The sequence below is a fragment of the Triturus cristatus genome, chromosome 3_1 (genome assembly GCF_964204655.1).
Source record: "Triturus cristatus chromosome 3_1, aTriCri1.1, whole genome shotgun sequence".
Lineage (NCBI taxonomy): Eukaryota > Metazoa > Chordata > Amphibia > Caudata > Salamandridae > Triturus > Triturus cristatus.
Genome location: NC_140583.1, coordinates 904,545,708 through 904,571,256, shown reverse-complemented (window position 1 = coordinate 904,571,256; position 25,549 = coordinate 904,545,708). Strand labels below are relative to the sequence as shown.

General features: G+C 40.5%; 1 protein-coding gene across 4 annotated transcripts in view; it reads right to left on the bottom strand.

Moving 5' to 3' along the window:
* Positions 1 to 25,549, bottom strand: part of KCNH7 (potassium voltage-gated channel subfamily H member 7) — a 1,410,086-nt gene that overhangs the window by 692,559 nt on the left and 691,978 nt on the right. For all 4 annotated transcript variants that reach the window (XM_085645418.1, XM_085645417.1, XM_085645419.1 and 1 more), the window contains exon 3: positions 23,575 to 23,730. In XM_085645418.1, coding sequence (XP_085501544.1) covers positions 23,575 to 23,730 — 156 coding nt within the window. The remainder of the gene's footprint in view (positions 1 to 23,574; positions 23,731 to 25,549) is intronic.

Below are 25,549 nucleotides of genomic sequence, written 5' to 3'. Positions count from 1 at the left end.
AGGGCAGTAAAATACAGCAAAGTTAATAGCCAATTCTACCTTTTTACCATTCTTTGGTTGCTACAGGCATCAAGACATTTCAGCCTTTAAATGGTTTGAGTCAGCAAAATATTTGATAGAACCGCTTTGATTTATTTTGCAAGAAAAAAGACCCTTTCAGAAAAAGTCACCAAACTAAGATTACTTCGACACGCTTGAAAACGTGTCGCTGTAAAACTGAATTGGAAATACGAAAATGATTGATGCCTTCAATGGGCGCGCGCATTCAGGAATATTGGTATGCGTGCTGTACTATGTTTTGAAGTTTCAGCTGAGCTATGTTTAGAAGTTTAAGCTGCTGTGCGGGATATGTAGCTTATACAAGGCGACCCCACTGCTTTGGAGCGCACCGGCCAAGAAACCAAAATGTGCAGGGTCAGTATTAAAGGGACACTTGTCACCCTTGGACAGTGTTGAGCACTTAATTCAGAATTATGTTATGGTGGAAGCACATGGCATTGCAAGTGTGTCTTTCTCACGTTAAGCCTCGCAAGATACAATTTACCTAGATTGGAACATGGGACCCGTGTACTCATATTTTAGATGATAACCTTGCCGGCTAAAAAAGAAGTGCAACTGCGTTAAAGGGACTGATATTTATTAGGCAGCATTAAGCCACAAAAAGTGGCTCAGTGCTGCCTGATAAATATCACGCAGGCTTCTGCGCCACGGAACGTCACGAAAAGTGACGTTCCGATGGCGCAACGGGCCTCATAAATCTGCCCCCAGGTTTTTTGAGAGTTTAAAATCAAAGCTCTTGTTATTGGCGTCTAATACTTTCTCCTGCTAGTTCTCTATTTCCGGGCAGTCCCAAAGTAAGTGAACCAGGGAACCAGGGGTACCACACTCCCTCCAGCATTTGTAGGGTTTCAAGCTTTCTCATTTGCGTTGATTCTGAGATCACTGTACCAGTTCGGTTTGCATAGTGTTTGTCTCTCTCTTGCGTTCTGTATTGACTGATTTTGTCGACGATGAATCCTGGTCCACTCCTTCCCAGTCAGTTCCTGCCCGAGTTCCCTTTCCCGCCTCCTACTCTCCAGGCACATTACATCTCGGCTTGTGGTAGGAAGAGTCTTTTACACTACCGCGGCTAAAAGGACTGGGGGAGTCATGCTAAACCAGAGAGAAAAAACATAGCTGATGGCTGGACAGGGATTACACCAGGGGAATGGGGGAGGGAAAGGGAGATGGAAGTTGCAGTTTGATAAATTATGAAGTGTCTACCAGTACACAAAATAGGCTGTGGCATGTGAACATTGCAGTGAGTGTGTTGCAGAAATGGCTGTGAGAAAATATAAACAACGTATATAGTGGAACGCAAATATACTGTTTTAGGTGATAAATGGACAGTCTGTAGGTTGGAATCAAATGACAAATAAAAAATTCGTTTGAAAAAATGAAACATTTTGTAAATGAAGACTAGCTGCTGCTCCCTTCAGCATTCAGGTCACAAACAATGGGAGATGCCTGGTGACATTATGGGCATATGTCCTAAACTTTTATGCACCGCGCTGCAGCAAAGGAAGTTGCTGAACAGCATTGCATGATGGGAGAGAGCAAAAATGTGCCAGGTTTACAAAGATATGACTCAGTTCTGTTGTCTTCTACCACTTTTAACTGCCTAGCACCAACACAGACACTCTTGTTTCATGTCGCATGGGTGCCTGCATTGTAGTCAGGGTAGTTTTTCTGTAGGAAGTAATGCCTCCCTGCACAAAAACTATCCTTTAACCCCTTCGATACGCATGACGGAGCGGTTCCGTCATGCGCATCGGTTGCGCTGTGCGGATGACGGAACCGCTCCGTCATGGCCCCGCCCGCGCATGAACCCTTCAGCACAGCGCGGTAATCCGCGCAGCGCTGAAGGGGTTAAGGCTATTTCCTCTTTGCATGTGTACTGCAGAATGCAAAATAGGGGGATGCACGGCAATGCCTATGCTCTACCCATGTAACATCCCCCGAGGCACGGTAATGCAAGACAGCATTATGCAACATGTTGGATTACGCTTTTTATATTTTTTACGAAGCCAAGCACCACCACCCAATTTGGGCTTTGTAAACCACAAAATAAATTTTGCTTCAAGGCTGCGCCAAATGAGTGACTCAATTAAGACACAAAGTAAATGTGGACCTATTTTTATTCATCCATTCGTTCATGCTAACCTTTTCACATGTTCCTACTATTGCCTGGGTAATCAGGGAAGAGTACAGCCCCAACCCTCACCATAAAGTCTTTGATGTTCTTTACAGTTTCATACAAAGTGATCCTTTCTGTCAGGAGTTTAACATTTAGGCCCAGATTTGTCAGGTCTTTGAGTTGTTCTTGTGCCATGCAAAGCAATGCAAGGAATATGCAAAGAATTTAGTAATATTTACAAAGCCACGCAAGCGGTGATTTGGGCCGTATCGCATGGGTTTTTAAAAAAATGTAACACACAACATCAGCTTCTGCTGCATTACGTTACATTTCACGCTGAGAGGCATTCCCATATATCCACCTGTGGATTCTGGTGCATTTTCACATCACCTAATGCTAGTAAACCTGAGAATGCGTCAAAATGCTACGCCATCCCCAGTGGAGCATACCAAGGAGAACATTTTTATTTCTCCTCGATACTTCCTCTTTCCATATGTGCTGCATTCTGCAGCACGAATAGAAAGAGGAAAATGCAGCACAGGATTCTTTTTGAGCAGGAAGGTGTTTCTTCCTCCACAAAAACAATCCTGCCTGTAAGGCAGGCACCCTTGCACTATAGTGCAAAGGCAACTGCATTGGCGCTAGGCAGCACACAGCACGCCAGTTCAAGCAGAGAGCAGAAATGCTCCATATCTTTGTAAATCTGGAGCATTTCTGCTCTCTCCCTTTCACACAATGCAGCACAACAACTTTACTTGCTGCCCTGCATTGCAAGAAAGAATAGTAAATATTCCCCTTCATCCTCACCTAGGTCTGGAACATTTTAATGAGGGCGCTGCTAGTGTCGTGTATTGATGAATGGTCCAATAAAGCAAATGGACCAATTTCCAAGTCTCTGATACGTTGTTGCAAACCACTTTCTACAAGGAACTGGTTGTACTGTATTTAGGACTTATGAACTGCTGAATAGAAGCTGTTGCCTAAGCCCTGTAAGTGTTGCAACCTCCAGAGGTCATGCAGGCCCCTTGATGCCAGCCATGATTTTTAGTATTGTGTTACAGCTCCTAATCAGCCATGCTGCTGCGTGGATCTGTCAACGGTGTTGTCCATAACTATATTTAGGTTACCTATGAATATAAGCCATCCCTATGCAAGAGCAAATACCTTGAACATCACCATCTTAAAGAAGAATTCTTGAGACTACAAGGAGACATTTGAATATGTTTTCCTGTTCAACAGCCATCGCTATGCTCACTCTTCTCCCAACATTCATCAGCCACAAACCTTTTTACCAGACTTTTCAGTTTGGACGAATGTAAGATAGTCATTTGTGCCTTCTTAAATGGGCCAAGTGAAAAGTATTGCAGTGGGAACCTCCAAAAGTGCAGTCTCTACCAGTCAAGCTGAATCAAATGTGCATTCTGCACAAAGCCATTATCCCCACCTACCTCTCCAAGGAAGTTCAGTACAGCTAGACACTTCATTGGAGTGTTAAGTCCATTAACGTTGACTGCTGATAAAATGTAGCATTTAGTGTTTCCCAAGAGGTGCAGAAAGTGAGAAGTTTAATCTACCTTTCTATGATGTAGGGTGTCAGTGCCTGAATTTAGTAACTCCCTGTGGTGCTCATGGTCAACCCAAACCCTTTCCTACTCCTCCCCACCTAGTTTGTCCGCTTATACAAAAGTGGCAACAGGCAAACACCCGCCATTTCTCACCCTGTAAAGAAACTTTATTCAACATTAGCACAGGAAGCCCAGCTTCAGCCCTACCCACTTCAGTTCCTGGCACCATGAATGAATAAGGCTTCCAGCAAAATCGAACCCCGTGCAGCCTATGTTGTGTAGTCCTTGTCCTCAGGATACTCCTCTTTCACACCATTAGTTTTGCATTGCTGATTGCTGTAATGGCTTTAAGAAAGGCTTTTTTATTTCTTATATAGACTGATGCCTCCTCCGTAGTGGGCATTTGAAAGTGCTCGAACTCAAGATGCTGGCTTAGGGAGATTGATGATGGTTGGGGTTGATCCTATCTACGGGTTCTTCTTCTATTACATGGACCTCTCTCGGCAACTTCAGGCTACAGACTAGTCTCTTATGATTCTCCTATTCAAAGGGCAGTCTGAAAGGGTGTCCCCATTGATGTGAGATAATATGGCTTCTGCTTCTCCGGTGATGAGTAATAGGTTTGATGTCTCTCCTTCTTAGTGTGGATGTAGTTTGGTGTTTGAACAGTTAAGTTGCATGCCCCTCAATGTGTATCTTGTTCTTTATTCTTGAGTTATTGGTGGTTGAGATGTCAGCTCTTCATGCTGTTCTGTAGACTACTGCTTCAAGCTGGATTCCTTACCTAGCCACTCTTGCCAAGAAAATAGCATTCTGGTACATTGGCTTTGTTTTCTCACCCCTACCGGAAGCAGTATGACCAATGGGTGCAAACCTGCTTTAGGATCAGGAAAGTTGTGGCTATTAAAGTGTGGTGCTTCATCTGGAATGTCCAAATCCCACACTCAATAATTGTCAAATGTAGCTGGCAGGCACCTCATGCAATTCAAGGCCCCAGGCATCTGTTTCTGTTTTCGGATGTAGGTGGACTCAGTCCCATCATGCACTCGACTCAGTCACTTCACACACAAAGTGTCACTGTCCTCAGTATAAGTGTCTCCACTACATTCACAATCTGACTTCACTCCCTGGAAAGGCCAGCTGAAACATCCCAGAAGCTCTTTGCACATGGTGTTCAGACACCATCCCCTGACAGGCACATCCAGCATCCCCCACACACCTGGGCCCACACACCTGGGGTCATTGCCTCAAGCAAGCTTCATTCATCTGCAACATCCTATGCTGAGTCAGAGAGGATGTGTGCTGATTTTTACTTCTGGAATGTGTGCACTTTACAATGCATCAGTAGCCTGCCCCTGTACTCCACCAATTTCAAACAGAGGCATCACTTCTGTGGTGCTGCCCCCCAGCCAGCCCTCTCTATATGGCTCTGCCCCAGCGAGGTACCCAACATGCAGCTTCACTGGTCTCACGTCCTACTTTTAGGCCCAATAGGTATCCTCCCTGTCTCTGTGGCCTTGTTTCGGTTTCTGCATGTCCGATGTTGAATGGCCCAGCAAAGATATGCTTGCCAATGTATCACAGCCACACTGTACTGCTCCTACAAGGCACTTAAGGAAGCAGCCTCATGGTTTTCCATCTTACCTTAGGGCCCAGCAGGAGATAGTATAGCTTCCATGCAGTTGAAGGAGGATAAACAAGATATCTGCCTCCACTATATTATTGGGCCTGGCAGCGGATCACCCACCAAGTTTAATTAGCCAAGCAGCCTCAGTAGAGATGCAAGATGGTGGTTGGCTTGCTCCTCTAGACTGCTTTGTTGATTGTCTAGTGTTTTCTTCCTATTTCTGTTTTGTGGATGCAGCTTTGACTCTATGTTCATGCTGAGATTGGAGGTTGGAAGTTCACAGCTGCACCTTTGATGAGCCCATGGGCTGCTAGTAAAGTGTTGTGCTGGGCGGGGGCTGGAGCAGAGCTCATGCAGCTCATGTCTGCTATATTCCTTGGTTTGGCAAGACCATCTTAATCTGTTTTTTCAATTAATATATAGAAGACTTTTTAATAAATACTGACTGATATACAAGTTTAATTGTTAAATTGCCTCCACATATATTTTAGATATTTTTTTCTGAACTCTTACAAGTGCACACTCTGTATGGATTTCTGCAGAGTTAAAGCCCTGATTATGTGTGCCCAGTCATCATGTTGTTAATTTGTAAAACAAGTTTTCCACTACACTACACTGCAGCATGAGTAAGGGCACAAGTAGCATTGCTGATTGTCTGGGTGTAGACTGCCTCCCCATATATTATGCCTGAATTCTTGCATCGATTGCAAAACCAGAATGAGAAAGTTGCATTGATGAATAATACATGTCATTCAGTGTAGCCATTTAAAGATAGCAGCAGATAACTTTTAACTTTGGCATTGGATTAGAATTCACAGTTCTTCAATGTCACAAGGCACATAAATACAAACCAAGCACATGGCTTCATCACAGAGCTGAAAATATCTCTTCATATAAAGTTTACTGTGTAACATTATAGATGTAGCTGTTAAGAACATTATACATTTTTGAGAATACAGAGAAACCTTTGAAAAAACCCTACAATTTTATTTTAAAACTAAAACATAGTTTTAATTAGGATGTGAAAGCCACACCTTTACATCCATGGCAGCAAATGCCTATGTGAACCTCAGTCTAGAAAAGCAGCTAGATGCAGATGTGACCTTTTATCAGCTTGCCTGAAAGTTCTCCACTTGTTAAACAAGCTGGAGAAGTGTTAATTTTCAAATAAAACGGCATGTTAGCTTTTTTTCACCAGAATAGAAAAAGATCAGCTATAGAAGCTTGTTAATCAGTAGGCTGTTATGATGTAAATGCTTTGTACATGTAAGCAATTCTAGAATGTAAAGTGTGGCGTGTTCCAAGGTGGAGAGTTATCCATTGCTCCCTGGAGGGGATCGGCACCAGGTTGTGTGTTCCAATTAACCTTATTCTAAAAGGTTATCAGTGTTCAGTGCTTTCCCTAGCTTTCATTCACAACATGTTTAGCCACGAGTTGGAGAAGGCTGTGGCATTGGGAGAAGGCACACAACCTGGGTGTTCCTGGTGTATGTGTTGGGAGAGACAGTGAGGAGTGTGGAGTTGGAGGCCAAGCCACGGTCATCTTTTCTCAGTCGACCTGTGGTGTGAGGAGTACGGAGACCATATTGAGCAGACCATGTGGATTTACCATCATTTAAGGTACTTTAAGTCGCCTGTATGTGTGATTTTAGGGTACTCACTGTTGGACCATGACGAGTGCTCGAGTCCCAGTGCATGCCACTGTAGAATCCTTCATGTGTGGGTGGAGGCACCACTGTTGCTGCATTCTAGGCAAAGCAAACATAAGGAGATGATGGATGGAGCGCTGAAACTTTTCAGACAGTCACCCCCAGCCACAGATTTGGGTTGAATCCATCATCGTTCTTTAGCTCACTTCACCACCCCAATTCAGACACAACTATATGCAAATAAGTCTTGACCCTGTACCTCATGGGAACAGTCCAGCCCGAACTGTCAAGCCATGTCTTCCCTGGACCTGAAACAAGTATCCTGGAACTGGTTTCAGGGTAACAGCCCTCTTCAGCCAGGCTAGCTTGAATCCAGTAGCAAAGTGAGCAAAGGACCCCAGTCTGGGCATACCCTGCCAACATAGGGCGAACAAAGCAAACACAAGGAGACGATGGATGGAGAGCTGAACCTTTTCAGACTGCTGGACTCGTTCCCATTGGGTGCAGGGTCAAGACTGATTTGAATATGGCTGGGTTCAAACTGGAATGGCATGGGGAGCAAACATTGATGGATTTAGGCCCAGATCTCTGTACTGGGGTGAATGTATGACATTGTTTTGCATTCTGTCCATCAATTGTTGTTTTTGCATTTGTCAGCCTGAGTGGTCGGATATGCCCAGACGTGGGTTCCGTGCTCTCCATTCCACTGGAGTCAAGCTATCCTGGCTGATGAGGGGTGAAACCCGAAACCGGTCCTAGGATGCTTGTTTGCAATTCAGGGAGGACCTGGCTCGGCGGTTCGGGCTGGACTGTTCCTATTGGGTGCAGGGTCAAGACTGATTTGCATATGGCTGGGTTCAAACTAGAATGGCATGGGGAGCAAAAAAATGATGGATTGAATGAGCATTCTGTCCATCAATTGTTGTTTATGCATTCTAGGCAAAGGCGCAATATGTTTCACCCTGCAGCTGTAGGAGCATCAGTGGGCTGGAACGCACAGCACGCCAACATGAAACCTTCATGGGTATATTACTCTTCACACGGTCACAATGGTTCTGTGCATGCCATCTTGGGTGAATATTTCTTTCTACTGCCAGAGCAGTCTGTGCAGCTCATGTCCTTGGTGATATGAACACCGTTCGTACAAGTTTTTTTTTCTTGTGGCACCACTTCTGCAAGTTCCCTTGATTTGACTGGCTCGCACACACCTAACGGTGGAGGGATTGTTTTTAAGAGTGAGCTGAAAGGGGATCACGTAGTGAAAGGAAGTTTCACTGTGATCTGCACACACATAATTCAAAGGATTACGTGGTGCAGGCACATTTCATGGTTATTTACAAACCTATTTACATGTGATGTTGTACTGTAAACCTTTGTGCAGACATCTTCAGCAGTGATTTGCACATCCTTTGTTTCAAGTTTCGTGCATCCTTTGGTACTGTGCTGTGTGTAGGTATGGGGCATGATTGATTTTGCCGGTGAACTGCACACCTATTATTTGAATCCTTCTACTTCAGTTTTGTACTACAGCACATTGTGATAAACTTACCTTTAGTGGCTGATGAGCCCTTGTACTCCTGCTTTGTTGATCCCTACAGGGAGGAAATGGCTTCACAAAGTAAGATTATTGATTATTACCAGACCAATTTTCTTATTACATACCGGGTTTCCTGAAATAATTTGGGAAGATTGGGTGGAGATGTTATAAAATGATATCACTGCTTTAGATGGTCTGAACTTTTTGCCAGCAAGGAAAAAGGTGCTGTTAAGTGCATTGGGGATGGAGGGTCAACGTGTTTTTAAGTATTTGCTGGTGGTGATGTATCCCAACGGTCAGTCCAAGGATCATGTGTACAAAGAAGCACTTAAATGGTTGGAGATCAGATTTGAAAAATAATTCAATTTAGGGAGGGCAAGGTATACATTTTATACACAACCTCAGGCTGAACATGAATAGATTGATGAATTCATAGTGAGGCTTAGGGAGCTTTCTGTCAAGTGTCATTTTGGAACTATGACAGAGGAGTTAATACGTGATCAACTTATTGTTCTGTGTAGAGAAAAGAAGATACAGTAGAGGTTATGGGTGGTGCGAATCCTTCCCTTAAGGAGGCTGTGGAAATGGCAAAAGTAGTTGAGGAGCCTCAGCGATGTATGAGGAAGTTAAGTAGAAGAGAGGAAAGCAGTGATGTGTTGGTAGTAAGTAATGACAAACAAAATGTGGAGGGGGATTTCAATGCTGTGTCTAAAAAAGATGCTAAAGGATGTGCAGCAACTATATCTAGAAGCAAGAAAAAGGAATGTGCTCATTACGGGAGTAATATATTGGCCTCCAATCGGTGTTTTACAGTCAACTGCGGGATATGTGGGCACAAATGTCATTATGGGTGTATGTGTAGAGAAAGCAACAAATTAGGCAAAGATAGTAAGTTCAGAGTGAGTGTAGTGGAGGTGACAGAGGATACCAGGTTGGGTGACAGGATATCAGTGATAGATCAATGTGCAGAAGAAAAGATTGACAAGAGTAAGGTATCAAGTGATAGGAGAAAAATGTTGAGACCTACAGGTATGCTTAGTGTTTGTGGAAGTGAAATTGAACTCATGATAGATTCTGGATCAATGTATAATATCATTCCTATAAGATCGTTCATGGCACACTGGAAGGAGGTTGTATTGTTACCTAAAGATATTAATCCAGGGGGCTATCGTGGTGAATCCATCAATATTTTAGGAGATATGGTAGGGTGTATATAGTATGAAATGTGGTGCATAGAAGGCAAGGTGTATGTACCAGTGGATGGACCTCCTATTCTAGGATGGATGCACCACTTTGATCTTAACATTATAACTGATGCTAGGGCGCCCAATCAAGTAATGGTTGTGGAAGAAGCTCAATTGGGAGATATTTTAAATGGTGCCCAAAGGGTCTTTGACAAAACTCTGGGCTGCTTGAAAGGGTACGTGCATAGAATTGCATTGAAGAAAGATGCCATAACAAAACAGCACAAACTCAGAAGAGTGCAACTATCAGTGAGAGATGAGGTTGATGATTTATTTTCTGATATGTTGAAGGATGGCATAATAGAACCTGTGAAGGCCTCTCCTTGGGTATCTCCAGTGGTGGTTACTCAGAAAGCAGATGGTCGCCTAAGGTTCTGTGTGGACCTGAGAGCCTTAAATCAGGACATTGTTGCTGATACATTTCCGCTTCCCAATATCAGTGAGCAGTTATTGTTTGCGAAGGGCGGTAGGTATTTCTCAAAGTTAGCTTTCATAACATCTGAAGGCATATTCCAATTCACTCGTATGCCATTCGGCTTAACGTCAGCTGCAAGTGTGTTTCAATGAATGATGATGAAAATGTTTGAGGGGATGCAAAATGTTGTCGATTTCAAGATGACAACTTAGTTGTTTTGAAACTACAAAGCAGCTGACTGTCATCTTGAGAATGTTATTAAGGTGATTGGGGGAGTCTGGTTTGACTTTAAATCGTGAAAAATGTACTTTTGTAACTGAACAAATTGAGTATCTTGAATTTATATTGAATGGTGGAGTTAAACCTAAATGGTCTTTGCTAGAAGCTACATGATCAGCCTTCCCCTAATGACAAAGCCCAATTGAGATAATTTATAGATCTCATAGAATATTAGGCACATTTTGTGGAAGGATTTGCTGCCAAAATGGAAAGCTTGAGAAAATTATTATTTAAAGGGAATAGATATGTGTGGGAGGATCAACAACAGAAAACGGAAAGCTTGAGAAAGTATTATGTAAGGGGTATAGGTATCTGTGGGAGGATGAACAACAATGACATTTGTTATGGAGGAATTCTTACTGCTTTTGATATAAAGTTGAAATTATTACTCACAGTGGAGGCCAGCACAACTGGATTAGGAGCTGTTCTGTCTCAAAAGCATAGGAGAAAGGAGAAGACAGTTGCAAACCCTTACACTTGCAGAAGGGAACTATTCTGTAATTGAGCACAAAGCTTTAGCAGCTGCGTGGGGCCCTGAATACTGCCAAGTGTATATGTGGGGTTTGCTTTTTGTGCATAAGCCCTTAATTAAACTTTTACCATGGAAAGGGTTTGCAAGACTAGCCAGGTTTGCGGCTAGATTACAGGAATATTTGTATACAGTAGAATTTTTTTAGTGCTGGAAGAATGAGAGGGCAGATTGTCTTTCTAGATTGTCGTTAGATTGGGGAAGTGTGGATGGCCTGTGGCAAAGAATCTTGATGCGGAGGGAGCTCTAGCATTTGTACAAGATGTGGTACATAGTGAATTTAGAGCTGTGGTAATGTGCAAGCCTCCGGCTTGGAATCTCTCGTGTTTGGAATGTGCCATGAGGTCACTGAACTCTGCATTCCTATTGTCAACAGTTGCTCAAGTGCCCCTTTATGGACGGATGTATTCTTTGTGAATAAACCTACTTTCACCCCGACCAACTGCTCCGTTGCATCTTTACAAATCTGGCGACGATCTGGGATGAATTGAATATTTACTCATTCATCGGAAATCATTCAAATACAAGAAGGGGCCAAGGAGCAATCTCGTTATGACTTTGTCATTTATTATTCACTCATAAGTGAATAATTGAGGTGAGACTTATTTAAATTTTCTTCTCACTGTGGCACGCCTTGTGATCTCATTTAGTGAATTAAATTAAAAGTGTCTAGCTCTGGACTGCAGCCCTCTAAAGGTCAGACACAAGTACAAGTGTGTCACTGTTAAATTATTTATTGTGCCTGGAGTTCCTGATAGTAAACTGTGGCTGATTTGAATACTTTACTCTTAAGACTTCCTGCCTCATGTGTGTGGACAGTAATCTGTAATTGAGGCCTGAAATGTACTCTCAGTGAAACGTTTTTCAAGTTGTTTGTTGAGCTCACGCGCACTCTTAATGTGCAGCTGACTTTTGAAGTACAGCGCGAGCATTCCTTTCATCAGCGTGTGTCCATTGTCATTGAGCCAAGTGACAATTCACATATTAGTTACCGCCACTGGGTCATCCGAGCAATTGGAAAGCCTCCAGTATTCAAATAACCACTGTGCTGTGCTTTATTTCACCCCGACTGAATGGCTGATCAAAGTTGCTCAAAGCACGATAAAAGTTCATGGCTATTTAAATCTTACAGTTTCTTCCTACTTGTGAAATCCAGGCAATGCAGCGTCCACCATGCTTTCATCAATCCGTCATCCAAGTAAACTCTACTGCTTCCTTCTAGAGGATGATAGAGTGACGACAGTGTGTTTTCCTTCACACTGCCCCTGGTGTTCTTCTGCAACTCTGCACATCTTTATTTCTGTGATGTGCACACAAAGAGTGATGACAGTGTGTTTCCCTTCACACTGCCCCTTGTGGTCTTCTACAACATTGCACGTCTGTATTTCTGTGAAGTGGAAACAAACATTGAAAAAAAATGTGTTCTTTTTGGGCAAGTTCACTTCAGTGATTTACACGCTTGTGTAAATTTATCATTGTTTTTTTTTTATTTTACCTTATACATCTTTATCTACTTCAGTGATGTGCACACATTTTACTTGCACATTCTTATTTACTCCTGCGATGGGCACCAAAGAAGTTCTTCTATGACACAGTTATCTTACACTAAAAGCTGAACTAACTATTCTATTTTCTCTGGTCTGTAGCAGTATTGCAATGTTTTTTGTGCAAGTTCATCAGTGATTTGCACACTAGAAATACGTGCAAATTCTTCACAGATCTGCACGTTTTGAGCATATCCATTTTTTTCTTCTGTGATTTGCTCACTATATCTCAATTTTTTTTCTCTTTCTCTTTTTTTCTTCAAAAAAATCAAAACATGCAGAGTATTTCACCACCAACACCTTTTCTGCAAGAACCTGCCGAACCTCTTCTAGAATGGAAACATTAGATTCGTTCTTTTGAGGCGTATTTAGTAGCTATTGATGCCACAAAAATTCAAACCGGATAGGAAAAAAGGATTAAGGTATTATCATTTAGGTGTTGAAGGACAAAACATTTTTGATCATTTGCCTGATTATGTTGACATAGATGAGTCTGAACTAGATGAATTTGATCTCGCTATTGCTCAACTTGATAAATAGTTTGCCAAGTCTAAAAATCTTGTTGTTCATAGGTTTACATTTTTCACAAGAGTACAAAAACCGTCAGAAAGTATTGATACATATGTCAACGCTCTGAAGGTTCTGGCAGCGACTTGCAAATTCGAAGAATTCACTTCATAGCTCATAAGAGACCAACTTATAGTTAGGTGTAATTCCAATAAAATTCAAGAACGTCTTCTCACTTGTAAAAATCCGTCTTTAGATAAAGCTATTGATATAGCTAAGAGTTTTGAGGGTTCATGTCAAGATGTAAAATTCTTAGAAGAATCTATTAAGAAAACAACTATTTCTGGTGCTGTTATTAACACATCAGTTCCCAATACTGTATGATAACATAAGTAGCTTTAAACCTGTAGTTCAAAATCCTCAACCGTTCTTTCAAGCACGAAAAATTATTTGTTACAGATGTGGGTCACCCAATCACGTTTCTACTTTTAAACATTGTCCAGCACATGGTCAACAGTGCAAGAAATGTCGGAAAATGGGTAATTTTTCAAAAGCTTGTAGGGGGGTAGACTTAACAATCCCGTTCGCTGTGTAATAAATGAAGATTACAATATTAATGCAGCCACAATGATAGTTCACTTAAAGAGTTACTATTAGGTGTGGGATGTGTCAAGCAGGAGAATATTTCTTCAGTTGCTGATCCAGAAATGTAAGTTTGGCTCAACAGTATTCCTATTAAACTTTTAGTTGACACTGGAGCTTGCATTACTGTCATAGATCACATCAAATATACACAGATTTGGAGTACATATCTTTTACTACCTTTGGATGTCATGACAGTGTCTTTTGAGGGTATTAAAGTGAATCTTATTGGCTATTTTTTATCATCCATCAAACTCTTAGATTCTTCTATCGATGGAAAAGCCTATGTAGCATGCAAAGGCATCAATGTCTTAGGTCTCATTCATCAAGCTGAGTATAATCTAACCATTAGACCTGGTTCAAGTGATCCAATTACTATTGAAATGTGTGATGCAACTAATACTAATACTCCTGTTCACAACAAGCTTGACAATAAATCTGTTTCTAATGTTGACAATGACTGGGAAAAGATGTTTCCAAAAGTTTTTCAAAATATTTTGGGAAATAATCAATAATTTTATATTCTGTGAAGGTTAAACAAGATGTTGTACCTGTTAAACACAAGCTGCATAACATTCCGTTAAGTGTGAGGAAAGAACTTTCTGATATGCTTTCTGACATGTGTGTGCAAGGCATTATTGAAAAAGTGGAGGGCACTTTATGGATTTCTACTATATTTTTAGCCAACAAGAAGACAGGTGAACTAAGAATGTGTGTGAATTTAAGAAGTGTCAATGAGGCTATCTTGGTAGACATTTTTCCTTTACCCAGAATATAAGATCGTATCACAAAACTTGGTCAATCTAACTGGTTTACTAAATTGGATCTTAGATCCGCTTACCACCAAGTAGAGTTAAACAAAGCTTCTCGTCATCTTACCGCTTTTGTTACACCAGATGGCACTTTTCAGTTCTACAGAATGCCTTTTGGTATAGCCTCAGCGGCAGCGGTCTTTCAAAGATTAATGTCTGAAATGTTTCTTGGTTTTTCACAGGTCACGGACAATGGAGTTCCGATTACTTCAATTGAAATGTCTTCATTTCTAAAGAATTGTGCCATAAAACACTTGAGGACACCTCTTTACCATCCTCAAAGTAATGGGAAAGTTGAATGCTTCAAGAAAGTACTTGTGGAATGTATACAATCTTCCATCAGTAGCAACTCATGTGTTGTCAAGTCCATTCAAAATTTAGTCTGGTCCCACCGCACCACACCACACTCTGTAACTGAGAGGTAGAGAACCTGCTAATGAATTCTGTCCTTTTTGGACCACAAAAATTTCACAGAAAGTTGGGAGTGTGGAAGAATGGTGAAAGTCAGCTGAATTTAACTCAAATCTTGTCAATTTAAAGAGAACTGTTAAAGCCAATCCTGGTCTAAGGAAAGAATGTAAACTAAAAATAGTTGATTGGGTACGTGTGAAAAATCCAATACTTGTTAGCAAAGGTTTATCTAAATTCAAAGATCCTGTTCAAATTTGTGAGTTAGGGAAGAATTCTCTGAAACTCTCTGACGGGAACTGATGGGGTGTTTCTCATGTAGCTTTGGTTCCTGACAATGTCATGTCTGGCAATACTGAGAAACATTTTCCACAGTGTTCTACTTTGCCTAACAAAATTAGAAAGTATTCTAAAAACAATTTGTTAACACAAACTATCAGAAAGAGTCCTCGCACCTCCGTGCGGCCAAAAAAATGAAATGATTTTGTCTCACATTGATTAACTTAACTTCTTTACCTTCAGTTTTTTTTCCTCTTATTTTCTTCTATTTTTCTTCTTTCCTTTCTTTCATTTTCTCATTTCTGTTCTGGGAGGAGGTATGGGTCCAGTGTTTTAAAATCATATTATTTGTTCTAAAAAGTAACTTGCTTCATTATATATTCATTGTTATTTTGTTGTTAGCTTTACATCATTCTCTGTTTTATAAAAAGGGAGATGTGTAGTAATGTGCAAGCCTCCGGCCTGGAATCTCTTGGGTTTGGAATGTGCCAAGAGGTCACTGAGCTCTGCAATCCTATTGTCAGAAGTTGCTCAAGTGCCCCTTCATGGACGGACATATTCTTTGTGAATAAACCTACTTTCATCTTGACCAACTGCTCCGTTGCATCTTTAAAGGAGCTTTTACTATGTTGAAATAGGAGGAGGAAATTAAATCTGATGTGGTTCTAGAGGAGGTTATCAAAATGGTTTGCAGGGGTGCTGAACATTATCTGTATCAGTGAGGCCATTTTGTAATGTTTTGAATGAGTTATCAGTGTGTAGTCAAAACATTGTTATGAAGAGTGATCCGTTTGTACCTCCTGGAGGTTTGAGACATAAATTGTTCAGCATGGCACATCATGGTCATTTGGGCTAAGGTTTGACAACCAAAAGACTGAAGAGTCAGTTTTGGTGGCCAGGTCTTGATGATCAGGTCACAATGTGGGTAGAGAAGTGCAGCATTTGCAAGGAAAGTTAGAAAAGATTGAAAGTGGGTAAAAACAGTGAGTGAGGCTATATTGAGGATCCAGGTAGACCTTGGCACACAGTCAGTAGAGACTTTATAGGCCCTTTTTCGGAGTTGCCATATGAGTTGAGATTGTCTGTAGTGCTAGTGGATGTATCTTCAAAATAGCTGATTGTAACATTTATGAAAGGTGTCACCACCAGGAATACGATTGAGATTTTTGAGAAAAAAAAATTGAGGAAGAAGGTGTGCCTTCTGTTCTCACTACAGATAATGGCACACAGTTAGCATCTTATGAAATGGTCAGTTTTTTTAAACAATGTGGGATACAACATTCTCGCACTTCCAAGGGAATTGTATGGCAGAATGAGCCAACAGAATAGTCAAATGTACAATTCAATTAGCTGTGACTAATAGGTGTAATGTGAAAAAGGTGATGGCTGATATGGTAAGGGTGTACCGCACCACTACTCACAATGTCACACAGAAATGTACTTCTCAGCAGATGTGAGGGTGTTTCCTAGGTTCCAAGTTGGGTCCTTCTTGACTGAAGGAATAGGTTATATTGGGTGGCAAGAGTACAGTAAGGCCTATGGAGGGTGTTGTGTCCAATTTTGAAGTTGATGATTGTATCAAGATAAAGTTAGGGTGAAGAGGGAACTGTCTAAATTCAGGTGCCCTTTTCATGTGGTGAAGGTTGGGAGGTTTTTCATGGTTGTGGAAGAAGGGGACATGTGGAATTTCAGGAATGTGGCATTACACCAAAAAGAAGGTGAATGTGTGACGAAAGAGGATGATGGATGTTCAGTTATGATGTTTATAAGTAATGAAGAGATTAATGGAGAAGAGGTTTTAATCAGTAAGGATTTTAACAATGCCACTGGCAGTGAAGATGGTGGTTCAAGGGTTATTAGAGGCTAGAGTTCTTTTTTAGCATGGTATTAGTTTATTTTTGTTCCACTTCTTTTATTTCACTTACTAGTTGTGATCCTATGTTTCTATCATTTTCTAGAATATCATTATATAGTTTTACTGTGGTATTTTTTATTAGGGAAGAGAGGGTGATGTGTTATGATGTAAACACTTTGTACATATAAGCAATTCTAGAATGTAAGGCGTGGTGTGTTCCAAGGTAGAAAGTTATCTCAGGCTACTTGGAGGGGATCGACGCCAGATTGTGTGATCCAATATACCGTATTCTAAAAGGTTATCCGTGTTCAGCGGTCTCCCTGGCTTTCATTCACAACAAAGGCCTTCCTATTGTCTGCTCTCATGTGTTAGCACACACTGTTGTAGTGCAATACTTTGATAAATAGGACAGCAAGTATATACCCTGGAAGAGTGAGATAAGCTGTCTTAAAAGTCATAGGATGCATACTATGTGATGTGGGAATTTTGAAAACAAATTGCCATAGAATTTCCTCATGTTGCATATAATTTCCTCATGTTACATTAAATCTTTTAATCTTTTATTTATATGTCCCTTTTCAGAGATAGTTTTTGAAAATTAAATTACTATTACCCAATTGTATTTGCTACTAATTTTATCAAACTCAGAAGGATGAAATAAGCTGAATCAACTTTGCTGGAGTCTGAGCCCATTAATTGCTGATCCCACGCACATCTCAACAGTGAGTCTCAACTTGCTGAGCTGTGTTACTAACTGTGATGGATGGGTGATGCACATGTGAACTTTAAATCCTCATCAAGATATGTTTTTTAAAAAACTGCTATGCTTTCAAAACCATTTTTAACATCCAATGTTGTTGCTTCCTTCACTTCCAAGCTAAAGATCTTGATAAAGTGATGACTGATTCCAGATCATTTTAAAAAGTCTAGCACTGTTTTAAACCACCTATTTAGTAACTCAAACTGACCAGGCAATTGTAAATGATATTCTACTACAAAGTAAATGGTGGAGATTATATAAGCTGTGAAAAACAATAAGTACTCTAAAATTATCACACACACACACTGCTACCTATGTTACATTTATTCTGTATGTTATCAATAAGTTAATTGATTACTATTTAAGATGCAAATATTTTTAAAATTACATTAAAAAGTACACAAAACACATTTACTTATATACTTATGATGTTATGTGTGAACTTGGTTCAAAGTATTTAGAGTCTGCCTACTTGATCAATCGTTAAAATATAGGGCCTGATTTAAATTTTGATGGTCAACCCGTTCTCTGCCAGGGCGATTAAGTAAATCACTCTATTGCCCTGACATAGGTGCGGACTGCAACATTTTGAAATGTCTGTCTGCCCAGCAGACATTTAAAGCATTGACAGCAATTCCTGCCAATGCATTGTATCTTTGCCGGATGGCTCAGTCAAACATTTCAGAGCCGTATGGCAAAGGTAAAAAAAAAATGTCTTTTCAGAAACAAAATGCCAAAGCAGGATTTTTGTTTTTGAAAATAAAAAAAATGCCCCCCTCGCCATCTAACTTTTGTCCCATGGTGAGGGGGGCATTGTTCACTTTTCATTGCTTTTGACCGCTAAGTTTTTCCTGGTGGTGACAGGCATTGAAAACAGCGATATATCTGTCCATATATATAGGTTGGTGGACATGTAACCAAATCTCTGATGGCTCTTACTCAGTCGGGCCGTCAAAGAAATTTGACCAAGGCGTTTTCTGCCATTGTAAAACTAACTATGGTCTGCCAGAATAAAAACCGGGCCGGTTGACCATAATGTTTGCGGGAAGGAAACTCCATTGCCATTGCAAGGGAGTTCCCTCTCTGTGAAGATTAAAATCAGGCCATAGTCTTGAACTCATGATCCCTAGTTTACATCCTCAGTGTTCTACATTGGCACTTGTAAAGATATGTAATGCTTTTATAGATAATTCAGGACTCTACTTTCCTGAAAGTAAATCTGCTAATAGCTGTAAGTCAATAAAAGTTGTATTCACTTGGTTATATTATTTATTATTAAGGATCATTTGATATTTCAATAGCTCTTCACCATTTCAAAACAGGAGGATAACATTGATGAATCAAATAATCTACCTCAAACCTCAACAAAGCACAGCAATCTTCCTAATTTTACAAAATACAAAGTACAACAATTCATTGGATTACAGCGATAGACAGAATAATTATCTTGAATGAGACATTTATGTGATATATGCAGGAGTTCAAAAAAGAACATTTAGGAAACCAACTGATCTAAATAGTATGTTATACTAAAGTTCTGCCCATCCACTTAAAAAGATAATCAGACAAACAAATAATCAATATCCAAAATCAATATAGTATGGTAAATTGTTGCACCATAAATGAACTTGTAGCAGTGATACTGCATGCATTTGAAAAGTCATAGGAATTTTTATGTTTTAGAGACAGAGACTATTGTGAGAAAATCTTAACTAAAGCAGAAAGAAAAGTGCCTCTTTTTTCTCATTGCTTGTGCGCCGATGCTGCTAGTTTTTTAAATAGGCACACTGAGTCACTGCATTCCAGTGTATGTGCTTTGATGTAGAGCTTCCTACCCGCAAGAGTGATGGTTAACCAACCCAATTTTGATACGGGCAGACCACAGTTTTACAATGTCCATGAGTCACTCCCACTCACTGTCTAGTGAATTGCACAAAAGTGGCACCTCACCCTCAGCTTCTCAGATCACATCTTGACCTGTAGATGAAAATAAGAGGACTGAACCTGCTGTCTGTGACCTATGTGGAGATCTGAAGGGCTACAGCTGCTCTCACATGTACACAGAAGTAGGTTTAAGATTCAGTTGGCTGACTGCCCATGCTTATATAAGTACATCAAAAACTGCAAGAGACCTTCCCCCGGAGTGAAAAGTAGAGCATCAGCAGGTAGACCCTGACTGTACTGTGGTAATGACCGCTTCTGAAGTGGGTCTCGGAATCTAAGGGATGTCCCTAAGGTTTTGGAGGCCATAGAAGTGATTGGGAGGGCTACTCAAAAATATTGGAAAAGTTGGAATTTGGAATATTTTTGACCTCCGGGTGACCTTGTAGGGGAACACAAACAAGCTATCTAGCTGGAAGCTTTTGTTACCTGTAGGAAGATTTGAGCAGTCATTCGCTTCTAAGGTGTATGGCTTTGGTAAACCTGCCCGGCTACAGCTTCCAGGCTTGTCCCGCTGGAGATTTCTGAGCTACAACAAAGAAACTAAGGGCTTTATTTAGAGCTGGGCAGACAGGATACTCTGTGACAAGTTTGGTGGATGACTCATCTACAACATTTCAAGCTTCTTGTTGCCTATGACACCTGTAATACAGCAGCTGGGATGTCCTCTCTGTTTTGACAGAGTATTCTGGCTGAAAAAACCTACCCAATGCCATAAGTCCCATAGCAAAAATCTTTGGCGGGATAAGGCACAAAGAGTATATAACTGACAGGGAGACTTCACTGGGCACAACATTTGAATTTTCCTGCTCAGAGCTTTTCCCATCAAGACCAACATTTTCAGCAGGACCTCATCTGCCAGGTGTCTGACTTTGTAAGGAATTCATTGGATACAGACTTCCACCTTGCCCTACTGGAAGACTTCCAGTTCCATAAAAAACACAAGGTAAGACGTATACTTCTTTGATCAGGTCTTTTGTAAGCTCTAAGTCCCAGTCTGTCTTATCCATTGATGAAATGCTGTTTCTTTTTATACTCAAAACTTTTACAAATCATATATCTGGTTCCTTTGTTTGGATTTTAATTATTTTTCTTAGTATGCTTTTCTTAATTGTTCAAAAGCAGTTGTGAGATCTTCATGGTGTTGTGACTTCTTTAAGTAGTTTGATCTGCTAAATATTTTACACATTTTCCTTAAGTTAAGTATGCCAGCCCTGTGCCATTTGTACCAGGGCTTGAGCACGGGTTTATTTAGTGAACTTATTTACTTCACAACTATAAACCATTTTGCTACATGAAAAATAGTGTTAAAAAGTAAAATGAGATAATACCATCAGATTTATCACCTGGTTTAATGATGATGTTTGGCCTTTCTTTACATTTTTTAAAACCATTCAAAAGTACTTAAACTAGAGATCTAGCCAAGTGTATTCCCACTAACCATTAGATTATTTTCAGAAATGTCAACACCTCACTTAGCATTTTGAGCCGTATTGATATTATTAATAATTACCACCGAGATTGTAGGACCACCTGGCTATGCAATCCACTAAAAGTATGCTACCGAATTGAATCTTGAATCAAATGTAAATATACACCTGAAAGGACTAAGATTGTTCATATCTTCTAACATCATTAGAGACATGGAATGCCTTGAAGTGAAGATGAGTGTCAGGAATCTTTGAAAAGGTACAGACAGACAGCTTTTGTGCCCAGACTCTTTAAATAATAGGAAAGACTAAGGATTCATAACATTGGCCAAGGATGTTTCTTGTAGATGCCAAAGAGAGGAGCTCCTTGTAGCTTAGAGCTGTGACTCAAAGTGCTGTGCACATGTCACAGTAGTTGCCAGACACTCAGGCTGTGGGCCTCATAATGAGTACCCCATAATCTCTGATGGATGAGTTAATCTCTGGGGGGGGTTGGGATTATTGGACCCATTCATGAACATGTCATAATGAAAAGCCTGGAGCATCTAAGGTCTTGACAGTGTATCAGGGCTGCATTTAAATAGCTCGCCAAGGTCCTGAGTTGTGTGATAAAAAGTCTGCAAACATCCAATGATGTGTGCCCACCTATCGACTTTTTAACAGATTCTGCGTCATAAATCTATGCTAGGAGTCTGGTGGCTCAGTGGACTAATGCGTTCGCTGTAGGGGCCTGTGTTCAACATCCGGGCAACAGGTTCAAATCCTGGTGGGTCCACTTAACCTTTCATCCTTCTGAGGTCGGTAAAATTGGCACCATTGAGTTGGGTAACAATAAACATCTGTTATTCAGCACCAAGATACCCATCTGGGTTAATGTGCGCTTTACAAATACATGCTATGTTATTATTGAACCTGAGGCTGAGGCTCAGTGTGAAACCTCTGTGAGGATCAAAAGTTTCAAACACTTCTTTGGTCTGTTGCGCCCCCATCAAGTCAATCTCTGCTGCCAAACAATCTTTTGACATTCCATGTAATCTGCCCCCACAGGGATGATCTCAGCTTCATGAAACCTGTCCGTCCGAACGTATCTTATTACTTTGAAAATAACTTTCAGTGAAGTGGGTAATAAGTAAAAAAAATTCTCTTCCTTCTCATCATTACTGATCCTGGCAGACACCAAAAAATACCAAAGACACTTTCTGACTTATAAACTTATTATAAACACCACTTAGATAAGTAATATAAAATGGCTGCTTTACTTATAATTCCTTTTTTTCCTTTGTTCACTCATTTTTCTGCCCTGAAATGTAGTGAAAAATTATTTTTTACTTTTTTTATCTCAACATTGTCTGAACCTTAAGCCCCTCTGTTTTTGCGACCGTGATTGCTGATTTCTACAATCACCATGTCTTCTGCGGCTTATGCTAGAGATTTAACATAGTTTATTTAGAAACTGTATATATGTTACCTGAAACACATGCAAAAGTACAGTGAAAGGTGAAAGATGTAGTAGAAAATAAAAATAATCTGCCAATGGTTTACAATAAAGTTAACTGAAGTGGATATTAAAATAAAACTCTGTGAAAGACAGTTAAAATCTATAGCAAATTTCAGACGTTCATGTCATTAGAGCATGCTAGCAAGCTGAGATGCTAACTTTGGCCATATTGCAAAAGTAACACTTAGCGTTCTTATGGTTTTGGAGCAAGAAGGTCTCCAACAGGAACATACATTAGGCACTGACCAAGAGCTTTGGCAGCAGCCCTCGGATTGGAGGCTTAAAGTGCTTTGCAGGAGAAGATGCCCATGAGTAGGTAACGAATAATCAAGGTTTGTCACATCATCGGAATGCATTCTCCATGTTGAGTCTTCTTATGAGGAAGAAATGGCAAAGGTCACATAATTCCTATGGAGCTGAAGAGAAGATCATTTATCTAACAGTGGTGTCAGATTGATGATATCTGCTCAAACATCTCAAAACAACCTTCACGCAGGGATTCCAGCTCCTGAGTGCAGCTGAAATGTCTGAGTGAATTTCGGAGGACAATGAGGAATTACTGAGCCAATCAGACATGATCTTAGCAATTGTCTTCAAAATTCCTTACTGCTCAGAGTAATATCACGGTTCCGCTTGTAGTCCTCAGTAATTCTGTTAAAAGTAGCCCGACAATGGGGAGTGTAAATTTAACACCACCAAATCTTCGACAAAGAAAAAGGGGCCCTACATCTACACTCAATCAGATACAAAGATAGTACTCGAAGGAGAATGGAGTTTGGTGACACGTGCTTATTCTCTCCCCTTTTCCTTGCTGAAATGGTTTCAGTCACATGATCTATGAAACAGATAGAAAAAAAAGAATGAGATTCATACTTACTGTTTGCAGCCTTAGCAGATTCTTCTTGGGTGAGTTTCAGTGGGGACTCAGCTGTTTCATTTTCTGTTATGTATTCAAAGTTCATAATGAACATCATTGCTACTCCCTCTTGATTTTTTACTGGGATTATATGGGTGTTGCAAATGAAAGTGGAACCTTAAAAAAGAAGTAAAAAATGATGTCAATAAAACATAAATACATATTTAATGATAAACAAATAAGATAAATGTTATTTTATTTTCACAGTGGTGTAGCAGTTGCCCTTTTTTTTATCATAGTCAGGAAGGTACCGTAAGGTGTACATAAATAAGTAGATATAAATGCACTGAAGCTGTGGAATTCCGCACCTTTCTCAGGTGTTTTTGCTGTAATGTTTGGACAGACATTTATACCGAAGACCAGTGCAAAACTATTTTGTACCTGTAGGTCGATGCCAAGTTTGGTTCAATGTATTTACAAAATGTCCCAGCATGAATACAAAATTGCTTGCCAACAGTGACAATTTTCCAGCCACTGGTTCAATTTATGAAATCTCACAGCAAGACACCAAAAATAGTTCTTCTTTCCAATGTGGATGTGCACCAGGCTATCCTATAGGTAGTTTTCATCCCCTGGCCCTATTATCTACTATGGACTTATAGGGTAGGTCATGCCAATTATACTTGTACCTCAATGTATTTGTTTGTGTTTAACATAGCACTGGCCCTGGACCTGACTAGCAGAGTACAGGACACAGTCACAGTCAGCCACCACCAGTTCCATTCAACACCAAAAAATGGGGGTGAACAGGCCAAAAAGGGTGACTTTCTAACACCAACAGTCATTTGTGCAACAAATAAACAACATTTGAACACTATCTGTTACTAGTGAAGAAGAGAGTTATATCTTCTGGGACTGCCTGCCCCGAAGTTAAGGAACTGATATTAGTTGTCAGTTTCTTGAGGGAGATAAATGCATTAATATAGGACTGTCTTCTTCCAATAAGAAGAGAGTTTTATCTTCTGAGGTGTCTGGAACTATCTACAAAGATGTAAATGAATGTTAATCTGTGATGATCTAACTGCATTTTACAATGGCAGATCTCCTTTCTCACAGTACCCTCCCTAATTACCTTGCCCTCATCTGGCCACTCCATAACTCTGAACATTTCAGTAGCAGAATTGGATCTACCAAAGCTTGGCTTTCTTTAGGGTAATGCTCCCGAGGAACTAGATTGACATTTTGACATCTCTGGACCAAGATTATAAAAGCCTCCCTGACCCAGGAGTAGTACCAGACTCTCTGCAAATTGGATACGTTTCACTGCTCCTGGAAAAAACGGGCCCCAACCTGACTGATCTAGACAACTTTCATCCAGTGAGAACCCTCCCTTTCCTGGTGACAGCCCTTGAAAAATGTCCCCTTAACTAATTCTGGCAAGCATTAGGAAATTTTCGCTACTCAAAATTTTCCAATCTGGATTCAGACCAGGCCTCAAAACAGATTGACAATAATACGCATCATGGATGACACACTCAAACACCTAAAGCAAAACAGCTCCTGATTCTCCTAGATCTATCTTTGTCTTTCAACACTGTCAACCATGCTACTCTTAAAAGATGCTGGAAAACAGAATAGATCTGGCAGGTGCTTGAATATTTCTCCTCATACTTAAACAACTGATCACAAATAATTAAAATGCGGGACTCCTGATCAGAGCTATCCTTGGTTAGGTTGGTAGTACTTCAAGGGTCCATTCTTTTGGCAACACTCTGCAACCAATACATGAAACCTCTGACCGCAATTATTCTACACTCCAAGCATGCATGTCACATGTCCGCATATTATGCACAAGTAATAACCTGGCTTACACAGAACCACCTCAAGCTGAATGCCCTGAAGACAGACTTCCCCCTCTTCCCCCCCACACTCCCCTCACAGCTCCACACTGGTACATGACTGGTTAAAGCACTGAGGCACACTGAAATGGAAGCCA